Source organism: Macaca mulatta, chromosome 5 (genome assembly GCF_049350105.2).
Source record: "Macaca mulatta isolate MMU2019108-1 chromosome 5, T2T-MMU8v2.0, whole genome shotgun sequence".
In the NCBI taxonomy this organism is placed as follows: domain Eukaryota; kingdom Metazoa; phylum Chordata; class Mammalia; order Primates; family Cercopithecidae; genus Macaca; species Macaca mulatta.
The window spans coordinates 2,560,047-2,584,722 of record NC_133410.1 but is presented as its reverse complement, the minus strand read 5'-3'; the positions used below and the strand labels follow the sequence as shown (position 1 = coordinate 2,584,722).

Here is a 24,676-nt window from a genome sequence, read left to right as displayed (position 1 = left end):
CTACCTCAGCCTCCTGAGTAGCTGGGACTATGGGCACGCACAACCATGCCCGGCTAATTTTTGTATTTTTTATAGAGATGGGATTTTGCTATGTTGCTCAGGCTGATCTTGAACTCCTGGGCTCAAGTGATCTTCTGGCCTTGGCCTCCTAAAGTGCTGGGACTACAGGTGTGAGCCACCATGCCTGGCCTGACCTTCATATTTCTTTTTTAAAGTAAAAAGGAAAGAAAAGGCAGACCTTAAAATTGAATACAGACACAGACAAAACTATCAAAAGAAACAATCTAAGTGATCTTTGATCAAGCCCCTGACCACAGGCCTGCAAAGGGATACGTCCCAGGAGAGAGTATACAGGCTGGCCTCCTGGGGCCGAGGCTCCCTGCTGGTCCAGGCCACTGGGAGGCCCACTGGAAGGAGCAGGCACTCTCGGGGAACACAGGCTGAGAGTGCCTACCTAGGCAGTGTGTCCTTCGAGGAGGAAGAGGAGCCGGGACCGACACATCAGTAGCTTCTACGGGGGTGCTGTGGACACTCGGCTCCGCTGCCAGTCCTGGCCCTGCAGCTCCCAGTGGGCACACAGCTCAGCTGGCTGCCCCATGCCCAGCTGCCCCGCATGGCACCCACCTGCTCCTTCTGCTGCTCCACTCTCTGCTTGTTCTCCTGCATGAGGCTCTGCCGGGCCAGGACGGCCTCCTCATGGCTAAGCTTCCCTTGCAACCGCCGGCACTCGCTTGCAGCCAGCTGCTCTTCCCGGTCCTTCGCCTGCATCTTCTTTTGCCACTCAAGGAACTCAGAGAAGTCCCCAGCCCCATCCACGAGCTTATCAACCCTGGGCAAAGAGGGACAGAAGCATAACTTGGGGTTCCTCCCGTGATGGAGGCTACTGGGTGGCCACAGATTTTCCTGGGGGACAGTGGCCACGCAGGCGTGGGCTGCTACTCCTGACACCCAGCTGCATGGCCTGCCCTTACTCCTACCCCCGACCCACAATCCACCCATCAGCCCCATCCACTCACCCCTCCCTTCATCCACTTGTTTGTCCAACTGTCCGTCCACTCACCAACCCTGTGTCCGTCATCTGTCCATTTATCAACCTTCTGTCCTCCACTGGCCTGGCCACCCTTGCCCCTGTGCACCATCTGTGCGTCCACTCTACCATCTGGTCAGGCACCCATGCTCCCCCCACAGCCTGACTTGCAGACAAGGAAAGACATGACCACATTGCGTGGGGTAAGCACAGGAGTTCGCAGCCCTGGTGGTCTAGGAGATGCGGGGGGGCATCGGGAAGGGGTCCAGAGAGGAGGTAACCCCAAGGGAGGTTTGGGGTGGGTCAGGCCTTTGCTAAGTTCCTCCACCCCCATTCATGCCCCTCCATGAGCCGGGATGATCTTTGTAAGGTGCACCTGTGACCCTGACACAGTCCTGCTTGTCGCCCCTGCCGCTGCAGGACCACAGCCTGTTGTGACCCCTGAGCCCTCTCCACGGAGCTGCCCAGCCCCCAGGCCCCTCGTCTGGGCCTTTACTCCCAAGGGTGATGCTGTGGAAGGCAGGTGGGGGGCCTGCCACCCTTCACCTCTGCAGCTCTTGCTCCACCTGCCGCTGGTACAAGGCCCCTTCTCGCAGGATGGCTGTGGCGTTCAGCTTGACCGGGACGTTGTCTGGCTGTGGAGTGGGGACTGGCTGTGGTGGGGACTTGAGGGGACCTTTGGGAGCAACAAGTGACCCTCCTGCCCTCATGCCCTTCATGCCTACCCCTGCCCGGGTGCCCTTTACACCTACCCCCTGCCCGGGTGCCCTTCACACCTACCCCCTGCCCTCATGCCCCTCATGCCTACCCCCTGCCCTCACGCCCTTCACGCCTACCCCCTGCTCTCGTGCCCTTCACACCTACCCCCTGCCCAGGTGCCTTTCACACCTACTCCCTGCCCGGGTGCTTCCCTCTCCCCAGAGTGGGGCCGTCCTTGAGACTCTGGGTCCCCCAGCTCAGGTCATCTGAGCCTCTAGGGACAGAAAAGGTCTGGAGGGGTGGGAGCCCAGGGACAGCAGCCTGACCATCCAGGAGAATCCCTCACCCTATAGAAGGTCAGCTTCGGAGTCTTTCGGATTCGGGGTGGGAATTGAAGCCGCAGCTGCTGCTTGGAGCCCTGCAGGAGTCAGGGCAGAGCTGGCTGCCTGGCACCTGTGCCTGCTGGGTGCCCCCAAACACACACCAGGTAGATGCTGGCCCAGCACCCTGGGGAGGCCTGGCTCACTCCTCTTCATCCTCCCCGCAGCTGCCTACTCCTACCACCACCCCAGGTCAGCATCTCTGTCTTCCAATGCCCCCCAAACCTTGCTGGGGTTCCACCCAGGTTGGAACAGGGAGGGTGCAGGGCCTGTGGGCCTGGGAACAGTGGTTTCTAGTCACGACAACTTGGCCTCAGGGCTCAGTGACTCTCTTCTCAGCCACCCCCAGAGCTGGGGTCTGGCTGGCCCCCATGGCCTCTCTCCAAGCTTGTCTGCTCCCGGCCCAGCCTCCAGCTGCTTTGCCAACACACCCCAGGTGGGCACTGCAAGTTGCAGTGAGTGGAGTGGCTGCAAAGGCCACCCCTCTGAGCACTCAGCCAAGTCGGCCCCGCGGCATGCACCATGCGGGCTGCCCACCCCGGGTCTGCCCTCACGGTGGGACCCCTGCCACCCAGTGGGGCCGTGCTCCTGAGTGAACCCCGCCAGGCACAGTCTCTCCTGTCCTTGCCGCTTTGCTTTTTCTTTATTGGCAAACATACCTGGGTTTGTTTTTTCCTTACAGAGGCATGAAATGCTCGTCACAGAACATCTGGAGACACCAAGAGGCAGCACCTGCAGGTGCTTTCCCGTGAGCTTCCTCCCAGGGGATGTGGATGCGCATCTACACCCGCCTGCTTAGGGGCCACACCGCAGTGGGCTCAAGGCGCACTTTCCCAGTGTTACTGAGAATCCGCCCCTCCCTGGCCCTCAGTGGTAAAAGGCTACATAAGTGGTCACTGCGATAATGTTGGGAGGAACTTTCTGATGGCTTGAGAAGATGCCACCTCGATGATGGGTCTTGAGAGAGCTGGGCGGTACCTGCACTGGCTCCCCGCAGGACCTGGGCATGGCGCAGCGCAGTTCCTCAATGTTTGCCCTCAGCAGCAGCTCCTGCCACAGTGACATGGCGGCTCCAGTTCCACCAGCCTCTGCCCAGTGTCCTCCAGGCCATGGGAGGACGAGCTTCCACCCAGTCTCTCCCCTCTTGCCTCCTCCTCCCTCTCCCCACCCCACCTTCCCTTCATACATCCCCCACATGGGGTCTCTGGGAAGGCAGGGGTCGCACACAGCTCACCTCGGCCTTTCGGCGGTTGTGCCTCTTGACCGTCTCCAGCTGCTGCTGCTCCTTGGGCGGCTGGTAGGTGCTCTGGGGGACCTGTTGAAGCGGTGGGAGGAGGAGCCTGTGGCCAGCAGCTACGAGTGGGAGGGGCCAGGAATGCCAGGGCCAACAGCTTGGTGGATGTAGGTGAAGGGGAGGGTGGTGGCAGCCTGCACTGGAGGAGAAGCAGGGCTGGAGCTAACACTGCTAGGTGCTGGTGGGTCAGTGTTGGAAGTAAAGGGAAGGAGGTCAGGCTGGTCATTGGCGCGGGGTCTGGAGCTTGGCCGGGGATGCGGTGGGTGGGGTAAGACGTGAGCCGGCAGTACCAAGGGCGCACCATCGGCCAGCATGGGATGGCCAGGGTGGGTAGGAGCAAGAGGGCAGCCAGTTCCCTTGACACTGGGAGACAGGCAGAAGATGGCTGCCTGGGCAGGAGAGGCTGGGAGAATATCACAGACCCCTGCAAAGTAAGCTGTGGGGAGGGGACACTGCAGAGGACAGGGCAGCTGGACCACATCCCCGAGTCCAGTCACAAGAGGCTCCGATAACATGGCCGGAGCTGTGTCCATGGAGGAGCAGGAGGAGGCCGGCCCAGCTCCAGACCGCTGTATCTACCCTCCTAACTCCATGCCTTCTCCCTTGCACATCTAACAGTCATGGAAAATCAACTTTTCCAAACCTAAAACCCTCATCTTCCTCCAACCAGCCCTCCCTCAGCCTCACTGACCACAACTGCTGTCCAATCCTCACCCATGCCTCAGAGTCCTCCTTGTCACCTGTCTCTCACACCCACATTCATCTCCTGCCCACCTGCTTCAAGACATCTCCACAAACTGCCTCTCACCACCCTCCTTGGCCACGGCAGCTGGAGGGACCCTGTGTTGGTGCCAGCCTGCCTCAATGTGTCCTGTCTCTGCTCCCTCCAGTGCATGTGTCACCAGACTGGTACCCCGCCTTCCCTCTTCCCTGCCTCACTCCACTCCAGCCCCTCCTGGCCGCCCTTAAACACTTGACGGGGGGTGGGCACTGCCCCGGGCCTTTGCCCGCACCTTGCTCCTGCCCAGGATGCTCTTCCCTGAGACACCCCATGGCTGACTTGCTCACTTCTGGATTTTTACTCCATGGCATTTCTTGGGGGGCCTTTCCAGGCCACACAATCTAGAATCACAACCGCTCCAATGCTCATCTCCTTTGTCTGCATCCTTTTGTCTCCTCAGCATTTATCACCAGTTAATACAACATATGTTTTACTTATCCTGATTTTGTCTGTGTCCCCCACTGAAGTGCATGCTTCATGAGGTCACAGTGCCTGGCATACACTTGGCACTCTGTAACTATCTGTTGGATGAATGAATGAGTGAATTCCAGTGGGCCCTCAACCCTGAAGGGGAAGGATGTCTTAGGCATGGGACAGGGTAGGGAGGGTAGAGTATAGTTTCAGCACAGCCACCCTGTGGATGCAGAGAAGGTACATGTCCACCAACATCTCACAGATTGTACTGAGAAGCACACAGCTATAGAGCATGGGAGGGCATGGTGAGGGCCCAGGCAGGGGCTGTGCTTGGCAGACAGACACACACACACAGAGAGAGAGAGGAGAGAGGAGAGAGAGAGAGAGAGAGAGAGAGAGAGAGAGAGAGAGAGAGAGAGAGAGAGAGAGAGGAAGCTGGCAGCATGACCTGAGACAAATACACTGAGCCCTGAGGAGATGGGGTCAGAAATGCTGAAGATTATACAGATGGGGCAACTGTGGGATTGCTCAGCAACAAGGTCTCTGATCATCCATCCTTCATCCACCTCCATCTAATCATTCATCCATCTGATCATCCACCCACCCACTCACTCACCCACCCATCCATCCGTCTATCCATCTATCCATCCCTCTATCCATCCATCCATCCATCCATCCATCTATCCATCCATCCATTCATCCACTCATCCATCCATCTACTTATCCTTCATGAAGCCAACAATCCATCCATCCATCCACCCACCCATCCATTCATTCACCCACTCATTCATCTACTCACCCATGTGATCATCCATCTATCTATCCATAATCTAATCATCCATCCATCCATCCATCCATCCATCCATCCATCTACCCACCCATCCATTAATTCACCTACCCACCCATCTGCTCATCCATCTAATCACCCATTCATTCATTTGATCATTTATCCATCCATCTGGTCATCCATTCACTCACCTACCCACCCATCCAACCATTTAATTATCCATCCAGTCATCCAATCCATCCATCCATCCATCCATCTACCCACCCATCCATTCATTCACTCACTCATTCATCTACTCACCCATGTGTTCATCCATTCATCCACCCATAAACTCATCTAATTATCCATCCACCCATCTGTCCATCCATCTGTCCATCTATCCATTCATCCATCTATCTACCCACCCATCCATTCATTCACTTACCCATTCATCTATTCATCCATTCATCCATTTGATCATCTATCCATCCACCTGATCACCCATTCACTGACCCACCCACCCACCCACCCAACCATTTGATCATCTATACAATCATCCATCCAATCGTCCAATTATCCATCCATCCACCCATCCACTTATCCTTCCATGCATGCATTTATCCTTACATTCATTCACTTATCCTTCCATGTGTCCGTCCATCCATCCATCCATCCATCCATCCATCCATCCATCCATCCATCCAGTCATCCATCTATCCATCCACTTATCCTTCCATTCATCCATCCATCTACCAACTCATTTATTCATTCACTCACCCATCCATCTACTCACCCATCTGTTTATCCATCTACCCATCTGACCATCTATCATCCATCCATCCATCTGATCTCCATCCATCCACCCACCCATCCTTCCATCTGACTATCCATCTATCCATCAACTTATCCTTCTGTGCATCCAACCATCCATCCATCCATCTACCCATCCATCCATCTACCCATCCCTCCATTCATTCACCCACCCATCCATCTACTCATTCATCCATCTACCTGGTGATCTCTTCATCCATCCATCTGACATCCATCCACCCACTCACCCATGTACCCATCCATCCATTTGATCATTCATCCACCCATCCATTCTTCCATCCAATCATCCATCTATCCATTCACCCATCTAATCATCCATCCATCCATCTATCCATCCATCCACCCATCCACCTACCATCCGATAGTCCATCCATTCATCCATCCATCCGTCCACCCATCCATCCAACAGATATTCACTGAGGTTCTGCTTTGAGCCATGACTAGGCTAGGCATTGAGAATATGGGAGAAATAATGGCCAGGTGCGGTGGCTTACACCTGTAATCCCAGCACATTGGGAGGCCGAGGTGGGTGAATCACCTGAGGTCAGTTAGAGACCAGCCCGGCCAACGTGACAAAACCCTACTTCTACTAAAAATATAAAAATGAGTCGGGCGTCGTGGCCGGTACCTGTAATCCCAGCTACTCCAGAGGCTGAGGCAGAAGAATCACTTAAACCCAGGAGGCAGAGGTTGCAGTGAGCCAAGATTGCGCCACTGCACTCCAGCCTGGGTGACAGAGAGAGACTCTGTCTCTAATAATAATAATAATAATAATAAAATAAAAAGAATATGGGACAAATAAGATGGATGATGTCTGCTGGAGGAGGCAGACAATAGGCAGGTCCACAAATTACTAAACAACTCTAAATTCAAATCTGTGAAGAAAAGGAGCCAGGATCAGTGAGAAGGAAACTAAGTGAAGGACCTGACATGTTTGAGGCATTCATGAAAAGCCTCTCTGGGAAGAGGGATTTTAATGAGACCTGAAGGATAGCGGAAGTGGGGCAGGACTCTGGGGCCTCCCAGCACCATCCCCTTCCCCTCACATACATCCCTTAGTCCTGTTGCAGAACCTGTTGGTTCTGGGAAGCTCAGTCCATTGCTTGGGGTAGAGCCCGTGACCAGTCAAGACATTATATTCCTGATCACAGTGATCAATTCAAGGCAGGCATGAGACCTAAGCTGGTCCAGTCAGACTTTTCCAAAGAATTCTTGGCCCCAGGTGTCCTCTCATGGTATAGGTGGTGGCAAATGAGGATATTTTGCTATAATCAGGGAAGTTAGCCCAAAGATGAATTCGACTTACAGAGGAGACTAGGACAGAGAGCCACAGAGAAGCAGAGCCGGAACCCTGGTCACGTATGCCTGAAGCCTATCCTACTTCACTCAGTAGAGCCCGTGCTCTATTGTCTAAGCCAGTTTGAGCTGCATTTTTCTGTTATTTGCAATACAAAGCATCCTGACTGATAAGTCAGCAGTGGGGAGAGAAAAAGAGAGGAAGAGTCTCTAGGCCTGCCCAAAGAGTATGCTGTTATCTACGTGTCATACTTAATGGGGAGGGGGTGTTGCAATACGTCAGAGTTAAAAGTGGGCTCTAAGCTCCAACTCCAGACAGGTCAGAGCCCCATGGCCTGACAGCTCCACTCAACACCTACTTAAGAGGACCACAGTGTGTGGAGTGTGGGAGCCCAGCGGGTGGGCTCCGGGTCAGCTGGGCTTCCCTCAATGTGGGGAGTGGGGGTGGGGATGGGGTGGTGTCATTTAGTGTTCCTGGTCTAGTTCAGTGCACCCTCAGCCCTGCGGGGAGCCCAGTATCCCACAGGCCCACACAGTCCACTCTCCCAGCCTGGCCACCCTGATGCCTGCAAGCCGGTGCCCGCTGAGAATGCCCACACTCACTGGTCTTGGCTTGGCCACGACCGGGACTAGCTCAGGCGCTGGAATGGTGCGAGGCCTGGGGGCAGTCAGGTTGAATTCCTTGGGCTCTGTGACCTTGGCCTTGGTCTTTAAAGGAGAGGACTGACTGGCAGACATGCCCTCCAGGTGGTTGATCAGCTCCTGGACCTTTGGCTGCCATCTTGAAGGCAAAAGTGGAAACGCCTCTTATGGTCACTCCGTAAGCTATTCAATAAGGCGATGGCCTTTAGGATACAAAAGGCTCCCAGGTGATTGGATCCACCTTGGGGTGGAGGTGATAGTGGGGTGGATGGCCTCACTTCACGAAGTGCCTTCTACTTGTAGGCACACACACTGTCAACCACACCCCTGAAACATACACAGATGCAGTCCCCTTGTACAGATACAGGAAACAGGCCCAGAGGCATTGGGCCATGCTGGTGAGTGGGGAGCTGAGAGGACAGGCACAGCCCTGCTGCAGGAATCCAGGGGCTCTGAGGACAAGCAGTCGCCAGGACTCAGGAAGCCAATCTGGGCCGGAGCAGATGGAAGCCAGCAGTGGAGAAAGGAGCTGATTGGAAAGGAACATTCTGGAACTACACTGTTGGTGACTCCTGGAAGTGGAGCTGTGGAGTCAGGCGGGGCAGGAGCCCAGTTGTACTTGGTACAGCCTCTGGGTGGGGGTGCTCTGGAGCAGGGGTTTGGGAAGGGCCTTGCCAGGCCGCCCAAGTCTGGGGCTCCCCCTTCCATGTCCCACACCCTGCATGGGCACAGCCCGCCATCACCAGCCTATCAAGTGTCCTCTCATGTGGGCTCCCAGGCGGCAGAGGGCATGGCTTGAAATAGCTCCTGCCTCACCTTAAAAGCCATGGTCCAGGGCCCATAGCAAGGAGGGTCTTGGGGGTCTCTCCAGGGCCAGGCCCCAGTGCTCCCAGCTTGAGGCAGGTTGGGGAGAGGGGCAGGAGGTTTGTGATGGGGCTGGTCCTAGAGCAGGCAGAGGAAGCCGACTGGGGGTGGTGGCGCAGGAAGAGGGGCTCATGGGAACTGAGCTGAGCAGCTTCCCAGAGGCAACCCTGCAGGCCCAGGCCATGGGGGCCCCTGAGTAGGCAGTGAGTCCAGCCTGGGGCACAAGGTAGGGGCACCAGCAGGGCTGCTCCTACTCCTTCCTTTGGAGGTTTATCTTGATTGCCAGGAGTGGGCTGGCTGGGACTGGGGATTTCCCCTTGGTAAAGGAACATCTCCAGGCCTCCTCTCCCCACAGGAAGGGCTTCCATCTCCCCGGGCCTCCAGGTCTTCTGCACCCAGCTGGCACCTAAGTGGTCTGCTTGTGCCAGAACAGTCTGTCTGTCTGTCCTTAGGAAGACAAAGTGGCTCCCCTCAGTCCTATCAGAAAGGAAAAAACTGGGGGGCCCCTCAGCTGCACCCAGGCCCCAGTGGGCCTCTCCATGGAGCACAAGGCAGGGCCCTAGTGACTGTGCTGACCCCTCTGCGTGGGGGTTCTGGCCTGCCCCGGTGTTTGCCCCAGTCCTGCTGGGGAGGCAGGAGAAGGCGGCAAGGGCAGCATGAGGGCAGCAGGCCTGGACATGGCCCTGGGGACCCCAAGAGAGATCTGGACCCCAGAATCCACCAGGAACTGATCTGTGGCTTCCTCAGCTCCCTCCACCCCTACCCGTACTCTGCACTCTTGGGATCTGCAGAGAGGCCAAGGGCCCTGCAGGGTCCCCACAGGACTAGAGCCACCAACGCAGCCCCAGCCAGCACGTAGGCCCCGGCGCAGAAGAGTCAGCTCTGAGCCATTCACTCAGCCAGTCCTGAAATGGCCTTCAGCCACCCACCACGTGTCAGCTGCCTGGCATGGAGGGAACCCAGGCTGGCGCTTGGGCAGCTGGACCATGTCCGTTCCTCCCCGCCGAAGCTGTGGGGCCAGCCCGGCACTTGGGGCTTCTCCGAAGCTCTCATCCCAACACGGAGTGATTACTGACACTCATAGAGCTTCTGGGAGCAGGAAGGGGAACGTGGAGCTCCTGTGCCTGTGGAGGCACCTGGAGTGGGGTACAGATGCCATTCAGGGCCCCCAGAGCACCCCATCCAGCCCACCTCATCAGGGGGTCGAGCCAGTTCTCCTTCACGTGGGCCGGCTCGTAGATGAGGCTCCACTCGTCCTTGATCCACGAGCACAGGTGCAGGGGGTTGAAGAAGAACCTAAGGAACTGGGGTGGAGCGGGGCTGTCACGGGGCTGGAGCTGTGGGCCCAACCCCTCACTGGGCAAAACCCCCAGCACCCCCAATGAGCTCCCTGCCCCCAAGGCCCCCAGCACCCCCAGTGGCTCCCTGTCCCCAAGGCCCCCAGCACCCCCAGTGGCTCCCTGTCCCCAAGGCCCCCAGCACCCCCAGTGGCTCCCTGTCCCCAAGGCCCCCAGCACCCCCAGTGAGATCCCTGCCCCCAAGGCCCCCAGCACCCCCAGTGGCTCCCTGCCCCCAAGGCCCCCAGCACCCCCAGTGAGCTCCCTGCCCCCAAGGCCCCCAGCACCCCCAGTGAGCTCCCTGCCCCCAAGGCCCCCAGCACCCCCAGTGAGTTCCCTGCCCCCAAGGCCTCCAGCACCCCCAGTGGCTCCCTGCCCCCAAGGCCACCAGCACCCCCAGTGGCTCCCTGCCCCCAAGGCCATCGTGCAGGGTATGCTTCTGGGACTGTCACTACGGAACTCTCCTGGCGCTCTGATGTGCGGTGCTGGTGCTGGTGCTGGTGCTGGAGGCCTGGACCTTGGCTCCCCTTCAGCTGGGAGGAGCACAGCCCCCGGGGTCCCTGGGTGGGCTGCCATGGGGAGAGGGGTGCCTGAGAAGCTGGCAGCACATCCTCAGCTTGGAGGGCCTTGTCCAGTCCGCTTCCCGAAAGCCAGCTGGACGGGGAGCTGAGGGTCTGGGGCTCCATGGTGATGGCCCCAGACTCAGCACTGGTCCCTGTCCCCACCCAATCCCTCCATCTCCAAACCCCATCCCCACACTCAATGTCTCAGCTGGGCTGCTGCCACCAGGACCAGCCCTGTATTGAGGCCCCCATCCTCACTGGGGTGTGGTGGGGCAGCCGTACCCAGAACCTGCTGGAGTTGGGGTGGGGCTTTGCGGTGGGTCTGAATCCCCCTCTGCCAGTTGGCGGATTCCCTGGAGCCAGCGGGGCCATCAGCCCCCCACAGGTGTCTCAGGGCTACTCCCTGCAGAGTGAGGAATGCTACCTCCTGGGAGCCACACCGTGTCACTGCTCACCACTGCTGACCATGGTGGTGACAGCACCCAAGGTGTGGCCCAGGGGCTTCCCTGGAGAGCCCACAGGGTGGCGTCCCAGTAGCTTGCTCTCCTTCTTCAAGGCCCAGGCTGGCCTCTTCCTGGAGCCCCAAGGTAGGAAGAAGGACCCCAATGGGATGGGCATGGCCCAGTGGGGCATGGGGTGTGGGATGGAGGGAGGCAGTCCCTCAGGCAGTACCCTTGGGGGTTTATGTGGGCTGTTCCCATGGACCTGCCTCCAGAGGCTCTCTCAGCTGGTAAGTGCACAGGCACCAGTGTTGGGGGCACCACCCTGGGCCCAAGGGTTCTGTGCGGCCAGTGCCCCGAATTCCTAGGGAGTCTCTGTAGCAGCCCCTGAGCACTCTGTCCTGGGCTGGTGCTTTGGGGACTCTGCAGGCTGAGATTGATCCAGGGTCACTTCCACCACTGTGGGACCCAGGGCAAGACAAAACATGGATCTTTGTTCAGTAATTTTTTTTTTTTTTTTTTTAAGACGGGGTCTCGCTCTGTCACCCAGGCTGGAGTGCAACGGTGCAATCTCAGCTCATTGCAACCTCCGCCTCCCAGGTTCAAGTGATTCTCCTGCCTTAGCCTCCTGAGTAGCTGGGATTATAAGCATGTGCCACCACGACCGGCTAATTTTTTTCTATTTTTAATAGAGACGGGGTTTCACCATGTTGGTCAGGCTGGTCTCGAACTCCTGATCTCAAGTGATCTACCCACTTCAGCCTCCCAAAGTGCTGGGATTACCGCGCCCGGCCTCAATAATAATAATAATTATTATTATCATTTAGGAAGAGGTCTTGCTCTGTCGCCCAGGCTGGAGTGCAGTGGCACAATCACGGCTCATTGCAGCCTCAAACGCCTGGGCTCAAGTGATCCTCCTGTTTCAACCTCTTGAGTGGCTGGAATTACAGGTAAGCATCACCATGCCAGGCTAATTTAAAAAAAAAATTTGGCTGGACACGGAGGCTCACACCTGTAATCCCAGCACTTTGGGAGGCCGAGACGGGTGGATCACAAGGTCAGGAGATCAAGACCATCCTGGCTAACATGGTGAAACCCCGTCTCTACTAAAAATACAAAAAAAATTAGCCAGGTGTGGTGGCGGCGCCTGTAGTCCCAGCTACTTGGCAGGAGAATGGCATGAATCCAGGAGGTGGAGCTTGCAGTGAGCCGAGATCGCACCACTGCACTCCAACCTGGGTGACAGAGTGAGACTCCATCTCAAAAAAAAAAAAAAAAAAACCAAAAAAATCCCATTTTTTTATAGAGATGAGGTTTTTTATGTTGCCCAGGCTGGTCTCAACCTCCTGGGCTCAAGCAATCTCCCAGCTTTGGCCTCCCAAAGTTTTGGGATTATAGGCATGAGCCACCATGCCCCGCCTGTTCATTAAGAATGTCAAGATAAGCTGGGCACGGTGGCTCACGCCTATAATCCCAGCACTTTGGGAAGCCAAGGCAGGCGGATCACCTGATGTCAGGAGTTTGAGACCAGCCTGGCCCACATGGTGAAACCCTGTCTCTACTAAAATACAAAAATTAGCCAGGCATGGTGGCACATGCCTGTAATCCCAGCTACTTGGGAGGCTGAGGCAGGAGAATCACTTGAACTCGGGAGGCAGAGGTTGCAGTGAGCCGAGATCGCACCACTGCACTCCAGCCTGGGTGACAGAGCGAGACCCCGTCTTAAAAAAAAAAAAAAAAAAGAATATCAAGATTGTAACAGAAGAGCAGACATCAGTGCCTGCTTGTTTCCAGTCTCCAGGTATCTCCCAGAAAATGCCATCAGTTCTGCTGCTTTTTCATTAAAATGAAGACCTTGCTAAAGCTATATACAAATGTGTACGCGTCATGAATTACTTACATTTCCATGTGGATGGAAAACATGTCGTTGACGTACACAGTGCTGGCTTGGGGCTGCACTCTCCCTCCCTTCACCTGTTAGGTGGCCGAGGCACTTTGTGAGCCACCAGTCCCAGATCTCTGGGGCTGCAATCCTGGTGGGCTCTGCCATTCCAGGTCTCTCCCACTTCTCCAGGCTTGGAACACCCCCTGAAGAACTAGTTGCTTCCTTCAAGAGAGACCTTGAAGGTCTGGGCCCAAGGGCTTTCCCACTCTCTTCTCCAGGGAGTGACTCTCCTCAGCTGAAACTGTCCCCTCTACGCAGAGTAAGGAGGAGCGAGCCAGTGGCTAAAAGCCTAGTCTGAGAATTGGCTGTGCTACCCTCCTGCTGTGTGACGTTGGGCAAATTACTTATCCTCTCTGTGCTCCAGTTTCCGCAACCCTGGGATGGGTACCATGTAGGAGCAACCTCGCTGGGTCATTTTAAGAATGGAGCAAGAGGGCCGGGCGCGGTGGCTCAAGCCTGTAATCCCAGCACTTTGGGAGGCCGAGACGGGCGTATCACAAGGTCAGGAGATCGAGACCATCCTGGCTAACCCGGTGAAACCTCGTCTCTACTAAAAAATACAAAAAACTAGTCAGGCGAGGTCGCAGGTGCCTGTAGTCCCAGCTACTCGGGAGGCTGAGGCAGGAGAATGGCGTAAACCCGGGAGGCGAAGCTTGCAGTGAGCTGAGATCCGGCCACTGCACTCCAGCCTGGGGTACAGAGCGAGACTCCGTCTCAAAAAAAAAAAAAAAAAAAAAAAAGAATGGAGCAAGAACAGGCACGATGAGTGTCCGGGGAAACCTGGCAGTCAGTGGGAGTGGGCAGCAGCCAGCACGAGCAGCAGGCCCAAGCCCAGATGTTTCGGTCCGGAGGCCTGTGTGTGCCTGCTTCCCATGCAAGTGGCCCCAGGCAGTCAGGGGTGTGGGCTCCCGCAGGCTCCCCCTTGGGGTGCCAATCCTCAGAACTGACCCCGAACCAATTCCCTGGGACCCCTAAAGCTACACAGGGAGGAGAGGCTGTTCTGGGCCTGTTACAAGTCAGAAGAGGCCCCCCAGGAGCGGAATCGGATTTCCCCAGGACAAAAGCAGTGCATTTAGCCGCACTAGTCGGTGTGCATTGGGTTTTTTTTTGTTGTTGTTGTTTCTTTGATTTTTAGAGACAGGGTCTTGCTCTGTCACCCAGGCCCAAGTGCAGTGGTTCAATCACTGCTCATTGCAGCCTCAAACTCCTGGACTCAAGTGATCCTCCCGCTTCAGCCTCTCAAGCAGGTGGGACTACAGACGGGCACCAGCATGACTGGCTTGCTACTTCTTTGAAATACAAAAGAAAACCACCAGAGTTTCTTTCATTAAAACCAACCAGAATGGTGAAAGGTGGGCGAGGATCAGATGGACCTCACCCGTGGGCCTCGTGGCCTGGTGGGCAGGTAGGGGCGGTTCACCTTGCACATCTTATCCACAGGTTGGGACTTGATGATGTTACAGAACAGCTGGAAGCCGAGTTCCTCCAGCAGGAATGTGGCTAGGTAGCAGATCACTAGAAAACAGGGGACCTGTCAGAGGCTCAGGGACATCACAGGGGCACCAGGGGCACGGTGGGACTGGAGCCCAAGGCCTCCACCATGTCAGGGCACACAGCCACAGGAAAACCTCCACCCCTCTGGTGCCCACCTGAAAATGATAAGCGACCACAAACAACATTGTCTTAGAGTGCAATGCATTTGTGGTTGCAAAGCACTTTGTCAAATAATCCCATCTGATAAATTCTCAGAATTTGCAAAGGCTCCCCAGGTAAAAGTGAAATCATTTTGGACTTGTTTGTCAATTCTGAGCAGCTCAGTTGTCACCTCAAGCCAGCTAGAACGTGAATAAACCTGGGCCCAAGTTTACTCCAAGGCAGGAACTGTAACAGGCCCCTAGCCTGCAGCCTAGACGCACTGCCCATCATAAGGCTCCAGCTGGGTTGCAAGGGGTCGGGGACAGGAGCCTAGCTCAGGACTGGCACCAATGGCTCCGCTCAGTTTCCCAGTACCCTACAGTGCTTGCCCCACTCCTCTCCCTTCCTGGACAGGGGCAGCAAGACCCTGTGCAGGGTCTCAGGGCTGCCCTGATCGCCCCCCAGCAGCACGGGCCACCTGGCTTGCAATGGTCGTCCTGCCCCATGAAAGCAGACAGCTGTCAGAGGCTACAGGAAGCCCAGGCAGCGAGTCTCTTGTATTCAATCCCCCATAGGACTGTCCAGACTGCAGCCACAGGGTCCATCTTGTCCAAAGGCCTTGGGGTCAGTGGTGGCTAGGGGTCAGCCTACGGAAGGCTCTCGTGTTGTCCAGGCTGCCTTTGGGAGCTGGATGCCCTAAACTGGGGTGGCAGAGCCAGGTCCGGCTGCCCTGGGGCATTAGTTCCCTGTCTCCAAGGTCCTGGTCTGCCCCGTGAGGACCAAGTGAGGCGAGGGCCCAGGAAGTCTCTAGTGCAAGGGCAGGAACGGGAGCTGCACCGCCCGCCCGCCGCCTGCCTGCCAGGCCTTTCCACAGAGAGCCTGAGTGAACGGTCTCTGTGGCCTGGCCCTGGGGACCAGTCGGGCACGTACCCATGAAGCGGCTGCGGTCAACCCGCAGGCAGAGTCGGCCATCCTCCACGTAGAAGGCATCCACCACAATGGTCAGCAGCTTCCGGTACTCGAGGCACCCAGACAGCACCTCCAAAACAAAGCTCTGCGTCTGGGGACTCAGAGCCTGGAAGAGAAATAGCCGGTGGGGGGCCCTGGCTGGGCCGGGAGGAGAGGGCAGCGGTGGGGGTGGGAAACTTGGGCAAAGGCAGGGGTGGAGTGGCCCCAGGGCTGCTAAGGGCCAGTTAGTTGGGCCCCCAGGGAAGCTGGCAGTACCTCCCCACTCAGGGACTGGTCCCCAGATTCTCCTGTGTTGGTGAGATGAGGTAGGGGCAAAGACAGAAATAAACAAAGACAATGAGGCAGTGCAAGGAATGACACAAGGGACAAGTACTGTGAGGTTCTAGCTAATGAGAACAGGCCACCGCATCGAGGCAGAGCAGAGGGCGCCAGGGGCCAGCAGGCATGAGAGTCGCCTAATGCAGACAGAGCTTCAGTTTGCTCAGGTGAAAAGCTTCTGCAGATAGAGGGCAGTGATGGATGCACAACAGTGGGAACGTGCCTAACCCCAGGGAACTCTACACTGAAAAATGGCTACAGTGGTACATTTTATGTCATGTGTATTTTACCACAATAAATATATATATATATTTTTTTCCCAAGACGGAGTCTCTCTCTGTTGCCCAGGCTGGAGTGCAGTGGCGCGATCTCGGCTCACTGCAAGCTCCGCCTCCCGGGTTTACGCCATCCTCCTGCCTCAGCCTCCTGAGTAGCTGGGACTACAGGCACACACTGCCACGCCCGGCTAATTTTTTGTATTTTTCATAGAGATGGGGTTTCACCATGTTAGCCAGGATGGTCTTGATCTCCTGACCTCACGATCTGCCCGCCTTGGTCTCCCAAAGTGCTGGGATTACAGGCGTGAGCTACCGCACCAGGCCGGAATTTTACTTTTATTTTGGATCAAATCTATCTTTTCCTTTGTGATTTCTTCAGTTGCTTCTTTTTTTTTTTTTATTGAGACGGAGTCTTGCTCTGTTGCCTAGGCTGGAGTGCAGTGGCTCACTGCAACCTTCTCATCTCAGCTTGCTGCAACCTTCGCCTCCCGGGTTCAAGCAATTTTCCTGCCTCAGCCTCCCGAGTAGCTGGGACTACAGACTCCAGCCACCCACGTCCAGCTAATTTTTTGTATTTTTAGTAGAGATGGGGTTTCACCATTTTGGCCAGGCTGGTCTCCAATTCCTGACCTCATGTGATCCGCCTGCCTCGGCCTCCCAAAGTGCTGGGATTACAGGTGTGAGCCACCCCACCCAGCCCTTCAGTTGCTTTTACACTAAGATAACAGGGTAACGAGCTAACCTGAAGCATTCTGGACAAGCCACATGACCTTGTGGGGCCTCGGTTTCCACACATGTGAACGAGAACATTTTGGATACTGCTCTGCAAATAGGGCCATTTCCACACCCTTCTAGTGTTGCCCTTGCAGTGCAGGGGCTGGAGGCCTGAGAACTACCCGCTTCAGCAGCTCTGCCTCTGGGGTTCTGGGTGCAGCCTGGGCTCTGCTAGCAAGATATACACTTATGGGAGAAATGGCAGGGGCAAGGTTGGGGGACGCCTCTTCTCCTCAGCTCCCCAGGGGTGGTAGATGCTGGGCTTCCCAGAGCCTTCTGCTCGCCCCTGCCTCTCCCGCTCCATGTGGTGGGGAGCTGCTCCCTGCAGTGCCCTGACCAGCTGGGAGCCAGGACTGACTCAGCATGAGTTCTTCCAGCCCTTGCAACGGCTTTAAGCACAAGGTTCCCCGTGTTAAATTTAAATCCCTTTCTCCTGGGAGTGCCAGGACTGGTTTCTGGACTCCCCCTGGAATGCCAGCTGGTAGCAACGTTCTCCCGGGGACAGCCCTTCGTTCTAGGACTCCCTTGTGGGTGCCTCTTTGTCTTCTCAGCCTCCACATATTGGAGGGGCTCAGGGTGCAGTTCCCCTATGGTGACGTTTGTTCGTTATCTACTTTCTGAGTGATCGCAGCCAGCTTCAAGGCTGACAGCATTCTGATTGCCAAATGGACACCCCAGCCGGCACCGCTCCCTGAACTCAAAAACCTCGATCCTGCTGCCGCTGGGCCTCTCCTGGATACTGGGGCAGACGTCTCACATGAGTGCGTCTGAAACCAGCCTCCTGGGCTCCGCCCAAGCCTGCCCCTTGTTTACTGCCCCCAACCTTGTGGCACAGTAAACACGGTTCCCTGATCCCAGCGTGTCTCTCTGTCTCTCTTCCTGGCCGCTTGGCTGGGGGACCCCAGCTGCTCTCCCTGCCTCTCCTCTTGCTTCCCCTCAAGTCTCTCTTCGACCCAGCAGTCAGGGCGACGTTTCTCAGATGGATGTCGCCCCAGGCGTCCTTCCTCACCGTGGCCAGCGGGGCCCTGCAGGGGCATGCCCAGCTCCCTCGGAGTCCCCGGCCCGCCCTGGCTCTCTTCCAGTCACACTGGCCTCCTGTTTCCTCATCGGGGAACTGGCTGTTCCCTCTGCCTGCGACCTCCTCCTGGCACTATCACCCCACGGCTGTGAGGACTGTGTTCCTGACCAGTTCTCGCGGGACATGGCCTGTCCTAGTCACGGCATGGCTTGTTTACTGTCCCTTTCCTGGCTAGACGGTCACCTGGGCGCTCGCCAGAGAGGAAAGAGAATACATAGATCACGGGGACCCAGTGACATCCTGTGAGTGGGGCTGGGCACGGAGAGGGGGCTCGGTGGGTGCTGAGCTGCCAGGAGGGGCTCTGCTGGGGGTTGGCACCTGTTTCCCTCTCAGTTTCCTGCAGTTGCCAGGCTGTACCCACACCGAGGGCACTGACCTCCTCCCGTGTAACTGACAACATCTTGTCAGAGAAGCCCAGGAGCCAGGACAGACCCTTCCGAGAGCAGTGAGTCAGCATGGCCGCTGAGGGTGATGACTTTGCGGGACGCTGCTGACAACCTCCTCTGGCCTCCCCGGCTCAGGCAACGGCGACTCCACTTCTCATCAATGACGTCTGTGTTTTGGAAGTGTGAGCATGCATTTTTAATAAGGTCAGAGCCTTGAGCCCTGTGCCAGCAGCCCCAGGCAAGGCGGGTTGGGCAGGGCCACACTGGGCCAGAGGGTCCTGGAAGCTGCAGAGCCAAGTGAGAAGCTAGTAAATGACATCCCAGTCCATGCCAGGCCGGGCCAGGCCCACAGCCAGGTCCTTGCCACTAATGCTGGGCTGGCGGCCGCCAGGACACGTGGTGCCCAGCCTATTCACAGAGAGGGGCCTGGGGCTGGGGGCAAGGGGTGACACATGCCTCAGGGGCCCTGGACCAGGTCCTTCTGACCCGGCCAGCAGAGATGGGCCTAGGCCAGGTGGGCTCTCTCTCCCAGAGGAGGCAGGGGAGGCCCTTGCCACAGGAGTTGGCTCCTAATGGGGAACCAGCCTGTCGCTGAGACCGGCCTGTGGCTGCCCAAGAGTCTCTGAGTCTGTGATAAAATCTTGGGCCTTGGTCAAGTTCAGGGCTCCTCAGTCCCCAACCAGGGACAGCAGCAGGCTCTCAGTAGTGAAGGGTCCAGCATTCACCATCGCTGCAGGGGTCTCTCAGCACCTCCAGAAGTGCACTTGTCTGCTGGACTCACAGGGTTGGGGAAGAGCTAGACCAGGGCCGGGCCGGGGTGGGTTGCGGGGAGGGGGTGCAGGGGAAGGGTGCGGGGCCAGGAGGCTGATTAACAACAGGATTTGTGATTCATGTCACCAATACTTGCTCATCAGTAACGCAAAGCCTGAAGTCAGTTAGAAAAGCAGGCAAAGGAAACGGAGGCTGCAGGGCCACACAGCATCCCTTCTACCCTCCTTTCCACCTAACAGAAAGAATGCCGTCCTGTTGGGCATGGTAATATGTTCAGCTGAAACCATATTTTCAACTCTCCTTGATGATAGAGCCATGTGACAGTTTTAATCAGTAAAATGTAATGACAAATTGCAAGGTGTGGCCTCCAAGAAAGCACCTTGAAAGGAAGGCACATGCCTTATACTGTTTGCCTTTCCCCTCTCCTCACCTGGGATATCGATGCAATGCTGGAGGTAGGGCAGCCATTTAGTGACTATGAGGCAATAGTACGTGTTAAGGCGGCTGCGTGGAGAGGAATGGAAAGAGCTCCTCATGGCACCATGGAACTGCTGAAGGCACTCTAGACTGCCTGTCTGCAGACTGCTTCTCATATGAGCAAAGATATGAGGGTGTAGGGGAACAAGCGCTCCCTACCTGCCTGGGAGAGCAGCAGTGGATCTCCGTGGAGAGCTAACTGGCAATCCACACTGAAAGCATGAGAGCCAATTACTCTCACAGCGAGAACCTGTGTCTTCTTGGACTTGACCTTGGGTGCATCCAAGATGCAAAGGGACAGGTGGCTAGTCAGTCCCACAGTGGTTTGTAACAGATCTCATCTCTAGATCCTTAATTTAATTACATCTACACAGACTATATTTCTAAAAAAAGTCATATTCATAGGTAACCAGGGGTTAGAATTTCAACATTTTTTTTAAAGAGCTAGGATCTTACTCTGTTACCCAGGCTGGAGTGCAGTGGTGTAATCATAGCTCATGGTAGCTTTTAACTCCTAGACTCAAGCAATCCTCCTTCCTCAGCTCCCAAGTAGCTGGGACTAGAAGCACGTGCCACTATGTTTGGCTAATTTTTATATTTTTTAATAGACAAAAGGTCTTGCTGTGTGGTCTAGGCTGGTCTCAAACTGCTGGCCTCAACCAATCCTCTTACCTCAGCCTCCCAAAGTGCTGAGATTACAGGCATGAGCCACCATGCCTGGCTCATTTTTTTTCTTTTAGAGAGAAATGGAATCTTGCTATGTTGCCCAAACTGGACACGAACTCCTAGGCTCAAGTGGATCTTCCTTCCCCAGACATCCTAGTAATTGGGACTAGGTACGTGCCACCATGCCTGGCTTAGTATTTTTTTTTGGGGGGGGCACAATTTAACCCAAAACACTGCCTTTCACCGCACTCTGCTGTCCAGAGTCTGCCATTTGGTTTATGTATTGTGTAATTTTCTGGCAAGTGGCAGTCTTGAGCCTTGGCCTAGCAAAATCAGAGAGTTGCAACAATTTATTGACAGCTGGAGAGGAAAACGAGTTGTCCAAACTGGATCAGGATCTAACGCACCATTCCACTCAGGCTTGTGAGGGGCTTTTCAAAGGATCTGAAAAGGCTGGGCGCAGTGTCTCACGCCTGTAATCCCAGCACTTTGGGAGGCCAAGGCGGGCAGATCACAAGGTCAGGAGATTGAGACCATCCTGGCTAACACGGTGAAACCCCATCTCTACTAAAAATACAAAAAATTAGCTGGGCATGGTGGCGGGCGCCTGTAGTCCCAGCTACTCGGGAGGCTGAGACAGGAGAATGGCGTGAACCTGGGAGGCGGAGCTTGCAGTGAGCTGACATCATGCCACTGCACTCCAGCCTGGGCGACAGAGGGAGACTCCGTCTCAAAAAAAAAAAAAAAAAAAAAAAAGAAAGGATCTGAAAAACCAGTGCCTCTGAGGAACAAGCCTCCTTGCTACCAATGGGAGCATCTGTGCCCGTGCTGCGCAGCCCTCTGGATGATCCGTTGTGTCTGCCTCTGCCAGTTTGCTAGTATTATCGGTGTGCCAGGCTCCCTGTGGAAACGCACACCTGTGGTCGTCACGTTGTGACTTGCCAGGTAGCAACTAGTCTCATCTACCATTAATAATCTGTGGGTTATAGAAAACAAACCCAAATCCAAACTATTTGTTGTAACAAACTCATTTTTCTGTAATGGTTAGTATCAAGAAATAAAGACATGAACTTTGCCACTTTTTGCTTGAGGAAGGGGTAAACACACTCCCTTTCCCTGCCAAGGTGCTGTGTGGCTGCGCAGGCCAAGAGAGCGTCAGGGGAAAAGTTTCTCAGGTGGAGGCAACAGCTAGTGCAGCGGGGAACACGTGGAATGTTCCAGAAACACTAGGAGACCAGTGCCGCTGGAGCAGAGTGCACATGCGGCAGAGTTGAAGGCAGAGCTGATGATGGACAGATGTGGGCTAGAGGAATGAGGGCGCCCAGGAGGCGCCAGGGTTCCCACTCAAGCAAGGGGAGACGGAGTGGCCTCCGGCTGAACTGGGGATACCGGAATCAGCAGCCTCGGGGGAGGTCACATGAATTCATTCACCTGCTGACGGGTCACACGGGAGGTGCCCATTGTACACCCAGGGAGATGTGAGTCCAGGCTCTGCAGAGGTCAAGGATGAGGGAGGAGCAGGAGCTGTCAGCAGGTGAGGGGACCAGGAGTGTGTGCAGCACCCCGCACACCCGACAGGGGAGGCCGGAGCCCGCGAAGCACTGGCTGCCTGGTGAGAGGCGGGCCTGGCTGGTGGGCGGGGGGGGGTGTACCCAGGAAGCTGATTGGAAGGCCCCGGAGCTGGGGGCGGGGTCAGCTGGGTCAGAGGCGCTGAGGCTGCACCACTGGATTTGGCAACGAGGAGGAGGGGGGCGACTTAGACCGGCCGTGGGTGGAGGGCTGGGGAAGTCTGCCGGGAGGGGTGTGAGGGAGGATGGAAGAAGAGCTGCCGCTCCTGGCAGGGACTTCAAGGAGTCTGTTAGATGTCTGGAAGGCGGGGACCGCGGGAGCCGCAGAGGAGTACAGAGGGCTTTACTTTTATTTTTCATTTTTTTTTGAGACGGAGTCTCGCTCTGTCACCCAGGCTGGAGTGCAGTGGGGCCGGGAGTGCGGTGGGACGATCTCGACTCACTGCAAGCTCCACCTCCCGGGTCCACGCCATTCTCCTGCCTCAGCCTCCCAAGTAGCTGGGACTACAGGCGCCCGCCACCACGCCCGGCTAATTTTTTGTGTTTTTGGTAGAGACGGGTTTCACTGTGTTAGCCAGGATGGTCTGGATCTCCTGACCTCATGATCCGCCCGCCTCGGCCTCCCAAAGTGCTAGGATTACAGGAGTGAGCCACCGCGCCTGGCCCAGAGGACTTTAAACAAATGTTTTTAGGATGAGAGAAGTAGCAGCACGGGTGGCTGACAGGAAAGATCCCGAGGGAAATGAGGGGACAGACAGGAGGAGCTGCTGGAGCTGCTCTTGGACGGGACAGAGGGGCTGGGCTGCAGGTGGGCCCAGGCAGTGGGGTGGGTGATGCCAGCTCCCAGGACAGGTTTCTGGCCAAGGGGACCTGGGCCTTCACTATTGTCTGTTGTGGACGGGTGTAGGGAGGGCTGGCTGGTGGGATGAGAGGTGTGCCCGTGGTGCTGGGGCCTTCAGGTGGGAAGAGGAGTGTAGATGAATCTGGGCCCCAGCTGTCTGCGTCACTTCCCCGCGGTGCTTAGGGGCTCAGGGAAAGAGCTGGGGGCCGGAGGGTGCTGAAGCAGAGGGAAGGAGGTGCCCATGGAAGCCTGTAGCTCTGCACACAGGCCCTGCTCCCTTCTCCACTCCTTGCTGCTGCCAGGCCCCAGCCGGAGGAGGCGCCTCTTCCAGAAGCTGGGAGCAGGGATGCGTCAGGGCCCCAGGCCTTCTCTTATGGCAGAGGCCTTGGCCCCAACCCCTGCAGCCTTTGTAACCTACTCACAACACCTCCCCTCTGGGCTTTCTTGAGGCTGCCCCAGGGGTAACTAATGAAGGATGAATCCCTCACTCTACCCCAAGGGAAGGTGGGCTCAGACTGTGGCCTAGGGGAGCAGCACAGGTGCGTCTGAGCAGGTAGTGAGGGCTGGGGCTGGAGCATGGCCAGGGCAGCCCCCAGGGACCACGCAGAAAGCAGCATACACAGGCCAAGTTCATCCAGAGCACGGCAGCACAGAGGGCTGTGGCCTGCAAGGACAGGCAGGTGGCCTGAATTAGCACACTTGCTAAGAGCGCCCTCCTTCCAGGGGGCGAGTGCCCTCTCTCTGCTCCTGGGCAATGATGGGCCGGGATGGCCCATGAGACAGCCCCCCAGGATTTCCCCCGGTGGGCTCAGCTTCCTCTGGAGGCCCCATCCAATGGAGCCACGTCCCACATTCCTGGAGGCAGGGGCCCTGCAATCTAAGCTCCTGTTCCCTGGGCACCTGCCACTGACAGGTGGCAGATGTGAGATCAGCACCTGGGGGTGGGAGCCAAGACTGGGTGACAGGGAGGCCCCTGAGTGGGGTGGGGCTGCCAAGGTTGCAGGGGTTGCCAGGACCAGGATGGAGCTCTAAGGAAAACCCAGGGACAGGAGGACAGGAGCTGAAGAGTTGGGCAGCCTCCAGGTGGGCCTGTGACTTCTTCCAGGTGTGGGTAGGAAGATGAAGGAGATGTGTATGGATGCCTGCAGCCTTCGGTTCCCCAGGGGCCTCACTGCCCAGGCCAGCCCCTGCCTCTGTCGGAGACCCGGTCAGTGATTCCCAAGTCTCGGTTACCACAAATACAGCGCAAGCTGTGACCTCACCCACCCTCACTGCCACAGCCCTGGGGCCCCTGGGGGATGGAGGACCCATTTCCCGTGATAAGATGCCCTCCAAAGTGGGGGTGGGGCATGGGGGCACTCCAGGGCTGACCCTTCTCGTCTGTGTTAACTGAGGATGGAACCTCAGCGTGGATGTCATATCCCGGGTTCTGGCCAAGGCTTTTTTTCACCAGAGCCTGGCCTGACACACATTGTGGGTGCCAGGAGCACCTCCCTATACAAAGAGCAGGTGTCTGTGGAAAACACTGTCAGCTTCTCCCCGTTTGGAAGGAAGGCAGTCGCTAGGAAGGTATTTGATGCTGTTAACGAGAACAGCTGCATGACAGGTGCCATTGGTGCAGCCTCCCAGGAGCCCC

The 24,676-nt window shown here is 56.5% G+C and overlaps 1 protein-coding gene and 1 pseudogene across 4 annotated transcripts in view; both read right to left on the bottom strand.

Moving 5' to 3' along the window:
• CFAP99 (cilia and flagella associated protein 99) overlaps nucleotides 1–24,676 on the bottom strand; it is a 46,837-nt gene that overhangs the window by 12,898 nt on the left and 9,263 nt on the right. For 2 of the 4 annotated variants that reach the window (XM_028848238.2, XM_078002971.1), the window contains exons 3-11: nucleotides 15,845–15,989; nucleotides 14,700–14,794; nucleotides 10,186–10,298; nucleotides 8,092–8,269; nucleotides 3,341–3,421; nucleotides 3,085–3,156; nucleotides 2,073–2,144; nucleotides 1,574–1,662; nucleotides 625–829 (exon numbers count right to left, since the gene is read on the bottom strand). In XM_028848238.2, coding sequence (XP_028704071.2) covers nucleotides 625–829; nucleotides 1,574–1,662; nucleotides 2,073–2,144; nucleotides 3,085–3,156; nucleotides 3,341–3,421; nucleotides 8,092–8,269; nucleotides 10,186–10,298; nucleotides 14,700–14,794; nucleotides 15,845–15,989 — 1,050 coding nt within the window. The remainder of the gene's footprint in view (nucleotides 1–624; nucleotides 830–1,573; nucleotides 1,663–2,072; nucleotides 2,145–3,084; nucleotides 3,157–3,340; nucleotides 3,422–8,091; nucleotides 8,270–10,185; nucleotides 10,299–14,699; nucleotides 14,795–15,844; nucleotides 15,990–24,676) is intronic. The other 2 variants (XM_078002973.1, XM_078002972.1) reach the window with 1 other exon arrangement.
• Nucleotides 23,611–24,653, bottom strand: LOC144341023 (uncharacterized; annotated as a pseudogene).